Source organism: Sinocyclocheilus grahami, unplaced genomic scaffold, assembly GCF_001515645.1.
Source record: "Sinocyclocheilus grahami isolate Dianchi unplaced genomic scaffold, SAMN03320097.WGS_v1.1 scaffold1036.1, whole genome shotgun sequence".
In the NCBI taxonomy this organism is placed as follows: domain Eukaryota; kingdom Metazoa; phylum Chordata; class Actinopteri; order Cypriniformes; family Cyprinidae; genus Sinocyclocheilus; species Sinocyclocheilus grahami.
The window spans coordinates 265,784-272,771 of record NW_015506215.1 but is presented as its reverse complement, the minus strand read 5'-3'; the positions used below and the strand labels follow the sequence as shown (position 1 = coordinate 272,771).

At 42.7% G+C, this 6,988-nt stretch overlaps 1 protein-coding gene across 16 annotated transcripts in view; it reads left to right on the top strand.

Moving 5' to 3' along the window:
• Positions 1-3,097: 3,097 nt before the first annotated feature.
• caska (calcium/calmodulin-dependent serine protein kinase a) overlaps positions 3,098-6,988 on the top strand; it is a 196,313-nt gene continuing 192,422 nt past the window's right edge. For 5 of the 16 annotated variants that reach the window (XM_016251272.1, XM_016251271.1, XM_016251274.1 and 2 more), the window contains exon 1: positions 3,100-3,740. In XM_016251272.1, coding sequence (XP_016106758.1) covers positions 3,682-3,740 — 59 coding nt within the window. In that variant the 5' untranslated portion in view covers positions 3,100-3,681. Of the gene's footprint in view, positions 3,741-6,988 lie in introns of all 16 variants that reach the window. The other 11 variants (XM_016251266.1, XM_016251273.1, XM_016251264.1 and 8 more) reach the window with 6 other exon arrangements.

Genomic DNA, 6,988 nt, shown 5'->3' with positions numbered 1-6,988 from the left:
TGGTTTTATGTTTACGCGGCGCAATGCAACGCGTAAAAAGACTGTATAAGTCATTATAATCCATAATTATGTCCCCACTGGATGCAACAAATGCCTAGTTTATAATGGTTTTTAATGTTTTTGTCTTATTGCTCCGGCCGGACAGGGCATCACAGTATGGTAGGGGCGTAACATTTCCATCACATGCTTGAGGTATTCGGCCAATCACAACGCACTGGATAGCTGGCCAATCAGAGCACACCTCGCTTTTCATACCGATGAGCTTTGTAAAAATCGACGCATTTCAGAAAGGCGGGGCATAGAGGAGAAACAATAATGTACAGTATGTGGAAAATAATGTGTTTTTTTTTTACCTTAAACCGCATAAACACATTTCATTACACCAAATACACAAAATAGTGTTATTTTTAGCAACATCATATGACCCCTTTAAAAATATCATATACTGTATATATTTTTAAACATACATTGCCATTCAGTACATACAAATACTCTCGATGTGACTCTCGATGTTGTAAAACAGCTCAGTGCTGAGAAAGGCCAGATATAATTCCATCAGCATCCGATGGCTGCTAACTGAAAAATGCTAACCAGCATTGATTTTGTTTCTTTGATAACATCCGCCAGAATAACTGGCAAAGACTTGTTGAGTTGTGTTTGACATTGACTGCTATAACATAATTAAATTCAGTGTTCACTGTGTGTTCCCAATTACAACAATACAATTAGCCTCAAATGTGCCGAACAGAAGACTCGTAGTTGAGTTTGTGTTTTTCACTGCCAATTGTCATGTCAAAGTAATTATTAAGTTAACTGCTGCAAAAAGGCAGTCTTTCTATTGACATCTTTGCATGGCATAAAATGGCTTTCATCACAAATTGCTGATCATTCACTGTGGTTTCAAGTGATAATTGTCTAGAATGAATTTGTTCAGCTGTCAGAGAGAAATAACAGAGAAACACAGAGAGACAAAAACAGAAGAACAGAGAGACAGTTGAATTATAAGGTACGGGCAGTCTTTAGGCTTAAGAGGATCATGTAAATCACAAACATTAGAAAAAATAGTGTTAAATCCAAATAACCATATAATTGTGCATCGTTAAGATAGCAAAATAAGACTTATCAGTTGGATTTGCCTGCTTCTTTCTCATGTACTCTATATGCAAACACTACACATGTGCATATAGTTAAAATGCTATTTAGCATGCTAATGTGTGTTATTGCTAACCACAAGTGAAATGAAAGACATTTGAGTTACTCTGACACATCTAATTCTATAGACCTTGACTAAGTTCAGTTAAAGGAACAGTTCAGAAAATTTTATCACCCTCAGGCCATCCAAAATGTAGATGAGTTTGTTACACCATCAGAACAAATTTGGAGAAATTTAGCTTTATTACTTGCTCACAAATCCTCTGCAGTGAACAAGTGCCATCAGAACGAGAGTTTAAACAGCTGATAAAACATCACAATAATCCACAAGACTCCAGTTCAACAATTCATGTTTTGTGAATTGAATAGCTGTTTGTAAGAAACAAATCTATCATTAAGATGTTTTAACTTCTGGCTAAAATATGAGTCCATAATTCATAATAACGCTTCCTCAAGGAAAAAAGTCTAAACCCTGCTGTCCTCTCATCAAAATCCAATGACATATTTGTTTAGAACAGTTTTGGATTGTTTTCACTTATAAATGGTGCTTGATGTATATATATGTCTTTCCTGATTCAGACAGGCAACTTCATGGAAGTAATATTACAAATAGAGGACTCATATTTTAGCTGGAAGCAACTGCAGAGGATTCATTGGTGAGCAAGTGATGTAATCCTAAATTTCTCCAATTTTTTATTTTATTTTTTCGCAGTGAATGCAAAGTTTGGGTCCTGAAGCTAAACTAGTTGAGAGTATGTTTGTGTTTTATGAGATTTACACAAGCATAACAAAACAGTGATTGAAAATAGAACAAGAGGGGACAGGTCTTGATCTGAGTGTATGAAGACATATGAGAATGCAGATCTTGCCATGCCCTGTGGTGCAAAGTAACCCAGGAGCTCAGACAAAACCAGCCTCTGGCACACACACAATGCCACCCTTTCTGCCATTCACCTGCTGCCATTAGCCAGGGAAAGGATATCAAATGCACCTGAGAAAACCAAATGTCCTCTGTCCATCACACTCAGTGCCTGAAACGCATTGTTTGAAAATCAGCTGCCTTTTCAGTGTTGTCAAACTGAAGTATAATAATTTCAAACTCAATGTAGGTACTAGTAAAAAAGAAAATTTGACATTTAGTAAAGCAGTATACTATTTAGCATTTTATATGCATGCAGTCATGTGGTCATTGTGTGTGTGTGTGTATGTCTGTGTGTGAATTAGTAGTTTAATCTTTGAAAATCACCAGCTGAGTCAGCTGCCTTTATGCCAACATCAATTGAGGCTATGATTCAACTGTTTTTTTAAGAACTCAGACTATAAATTTACAATGAGAAGTGACTGAATGATTTCTAGACTGAATGTATGGACTCAATGTACAAAATCCAATTAGCTCAAGTGTATCCCACCAATCATCAGCTACAGAAATCAATGCAGTAATTCAAAGACACGAATGTAAAGAGTGCAGACAAAACCCAGAGTAATGCATTTCAGTTTTCCTTCATCGCCAACCTTAAGTCAGCTTCCATATATTGGACTAAAGATAAAATAAAGATAAATTGGACTGGAGATAAAAATAACATTTCACTCTTCCAATCACTTTTTAAGATACTTTTATTATATTACATTCATATAGTGCACATTTTCTGTATTGACGTATAGCTAGTAAATACAAGGTTTCCAAAAGCCGTTTAATTTGATTAACGCTTCGCATCTAACTCTTTACTAACACCGTATTAAGAAACGGTCAGTTTGGCAGACATAATCTGAGACGCCTGGTCGTCATTTTGGCTCAAGCCGTAGTGCTGGGTTTTGCAGGAATTCCGGAATACAAAAGTCCTGCCGGAGCCATTATGGCGTAAAGCAATCCAGTTTCATAACCTTGAGTGGGAGGAGTTTGGGTTTTCTGGAAGCTGGGAGCAGCAGCGCAGGAGTTGTGAGGGGGAACTAGAGCAACGGCGAGCAAGGGAAAAGCCTCGCGCGTCTCAGCGAAGCCCTGCGCGTGGGTAGAATGAGTAGAATCAACTGAACTGCGCACTTTAATAACAGCCTACATTTTTATCCCAGAAACGGCGTGTAGTTCTTTTTTTGGGCTCGACAGAATCGAGTTAGTTAGTTTAGCGTTTAGTCGACTTAACCCACCTGGTTCCGTGACTTCAACAGCGATTATTTTGGAGTTGTTTTTAACGTTTGAATTACCTCAACCTCGAGTGGCGGCGGGATTAAGGGGGCCGGGAGAGAGGGAGGAGAAGGTGGGGCAGAGTGAGTCAAACGGACCGAGCGCTCACTGCTGTCCGCCCGCTTCAACCGAGCCACCAAGGGATGTTTTTCCTTTCATTAAAACCGACAGGAATCAATAATTTCTTGTTTGTCGGAATCTGGAGAGCGGTAACGTCGGCTGTCAGTGTTTCTTTTCGCCGCACATTCCATTCCTGGTACTCTGAAGTGTCTACGCTGTAATCCTCTGATATATTTACCATTTGGACGGATTTTTTGGGGGGAGTGTAAATTCCCCGGTCTTGTTGGACCATGGCCGACGACGACGTGCTCTTTGAAGATGTTTACGAGCTGTGCGAGGTCATTGGCAAGTAAGTGTCACGGTTTGATCACTTTTATAATGACACACGGGCGAATGTGCAACTGAAACTAGAGCTGTGTCTAATGTCAGATGAGCGTCATAGTTGTCACTGCATTTTTAGGTTGTTGTGGTGCAGCGTTGCTGTCGAACATATGACAGTTAACTTACATCCAGTCGTAACTCTTCAAAAACGGCATGTTGTCTGAAGCAGGAGGAATGGGTGTGGCGTGTGTGAGAGAAGTCTGTACTTTCAGCATTCATGCAGGTAGATGCCATTCACAACTAGTGTACAAGACAGGAGCGTTTTTGTATAGCCACATTTATTGTTGTCAGCACTGATGATATCTGCAAAGGATTGTGATGAATAAACCGAGTCATATGCATGTTTTAGGGAGATCTAGGTGCCACCTGGCATTTAGGTGTTATATCCAGAAATATTATCAGGTTTGTGCTTCCAGTCATGCTAGTTTGTGGTTATGTTATTGGTCATTGTTAATGGCCACTGCATGTATTTTACATTGAGTGGTCAGTGTTGGATGTCCTTTGAGTTCTGGCTATTATAATGAGTTGTTTAATTTTTTAAAAAACATAATGGCCCAAAATGGGCATTAATGTTTCACCCAATGTACTGTAATTCGCTCCTGCATTCAGTAGAGATGCACTGATATTGGTTTTTGTATGACATATATATGACGCAAATACTTTATTATGTTTAGGTGTCTGAAAAATAATATTCAATACTGATTTTAATATTTTCTTTTGCTCTTTGACACAGTAATATTAACTCTATCGAAAAACAAATAATAGATTTGATAAGTTAATAAAAAGATCAGTCACACCAATTATCTGTAACATTTAGAAACACTTTCTTGCACACAAAAGAACATATTTTTAAGTGGTACCTAGTTGAACCACTTTTGTGGTAAGTGTCACATCATTGCACGAGTAGTACAGCTGTAGTCAGGCTTAAAGTAATAAGAAATGAACCTTTTAGGGAATAAAGCTATTGGGATCTAACACCATAGAGATTAAAGTTGTTTCTGATTTAATGCTTTGTTAAGCCACATTACAAGTTTGGTGACTTTTTGCTGTGGTGAAGGGCACAGCACATGTATCAGCAGGCCTGGAGCCTTTCATATTAAACTGAAACACAGTTATCTTACTATTTTCGGTAGGGGTGTTCCGATTGATCGGCTACCGATGACAATCGGCCGATAATCGCATTGGGATGATTGATCAGCGATCTCTAAAAGGCCGATCTCCTAAAACCGATCTCAAGCTGATGACACTGCCGTGAGAGGTTTGGCATGACATGCAGCGGCACTGTCTCAGTCTCTGTCCGGTGTGGGTGAAATAATTATAATCCTCACCTTCATATTTCTTCATTAAATAACTTATAAAGTAATTTGAAAACCTTGTTTGAGATGTAATTTCACAAACAGAGTGAGTGAGTGAGTCACCACTCGCGCGCGCTCTCTCTCTTTCTCTCTCAAAATACGCAAATGGCTTCAAATCACCACACATCGCGCCTGTCTATAAGCAAGCTGCATGCTGCACAGTTGATACAGGAATTGTCACTTGCACAATCGAGGCAGTGTCACTAAAGTTTATAAATTGCATTACTTTTTAATTCTTGCCAGCGTTTAATCATTCAGCACTCGCGCGCTCTCCTGGAGACTGAGAGCTCACGCTCACTCGCAGCGCACACACATAATGCCAGGTTCACATTATTTCGTTCCCTCTCGAGCTTTCACGAGACATCACAGAGATATTTCTCCGTTATGGGTCGCGGAGGCTCAAAAGCACGCCAAAGCCATGAGTCACGTGATGCCGAGGCGTGCTTTCCAGCAGCAGACGGCGAGATCCAGATCCTCGTCGGCACCTGGCTCTTCCCAGCGGAGGGATAACCTCAGGCCAGCAGCCACAGCGGTGACGGCTAATGTTACTGCTCCTCGCCAGGAGCCGGATTTCCGGAGGAAGGCGTAGGGTCCTGGGAGGAAACGCCACGGCCAGCGGAGGAGCCCGCGACGTGATTCTCGCCCGCCGCTGCCGGCTAAGCCGTCGTCCTGACGGTCTGAAGAGAGGAGAAGAGTGCGTGAGCGGACCGGCTCCCAAGCGTCACAAGTTCATGTTTTCAAACGTTTGTGTGTTGGATGTTCATTCAATAAAAATGCATACATTCTCACAAAAAGAGCTATTTCCTCCTCACTCAGTCAGTGCGGTGCCGCTCGCCTCGCCTCGGAGCAGTGCAGAGCCGCCGCCCACACACTCGCCAGCGCATCCAACGACCAAGCCGCTAAAGCCGCTATGTCAGTTCATGAATGCGTGGGAAGTTATTCTGGGAATCTCGCGCTGGCTACTCGGTGTGATAGAGCGTGGGTATACCCTTCAATTCAGACGCAAACCACCCCGTTTCAATGGCGTGGTGCAGTCTCTAACATTGCCCCGAAACGCCCTGGTTCTGAGACAAGAGGTATGCCGTCTGCTCGAAAAAGGAGCGATGGAACGAGTCCCTCCCAGCGAGCTGGAGAGCGGGTTGTACAGCCGCTATTTCGTGGTACCCAAAAGAGACGGGGGACTCCGCCCGATTCTAGATCTCAGGCCCATCAACAGAGCGCTTTGCAAGAGTCCGTTCAGGATGATAACGCTGAAACAGATCCTGGCGCAAATTCGCCCCGGGGACTGGTTTGCGTCCGTGGATTTAAATGACGCGTACTTTCACATTCAGATAGCACCACATCACAGACGCTTTCTGAGGTTTGCTTTCGAGGGCACAGCGTACCAATACTCTGTTCTCCCGTTTGGGCTGGCTTTGGCCCCCCGCACTTTCTCGAAGTGCATGGATGCAGCACTTTCCCCCCTCAGAGTGAGCGAGATGCGCGTTCTCAACTATCTGGACGACTGGCTGATTTTAGCTCAGTCCCGGGACACGCTAGTCAGCCATATAAACACGCTGCTTCGTCACTTGGAGTCCCTAGGGCTATGTGTCAACATGCAGAAGAGCATTCTCGCCCCGAGTCAGTCTATAACATATCTGGGAGTGTGCTTCGACTCGGTGGAGATGAGAGCCCGCCTCTCTCGGGAGCGCTTGGCGGCCATTTTGTCTTCCCTGCGCCATTTCAGACTGGGCAGCTCTGTTCACTTGAAGGAATTTCAGAGGCTTCTGGGGCTCATGGCGTCTGATGCAGCGGTATGTCATCTGGGCTTATTACACATGCGCCCCCTGCAATTATGGTTGAAATCTCGAGTCCCTTGGAC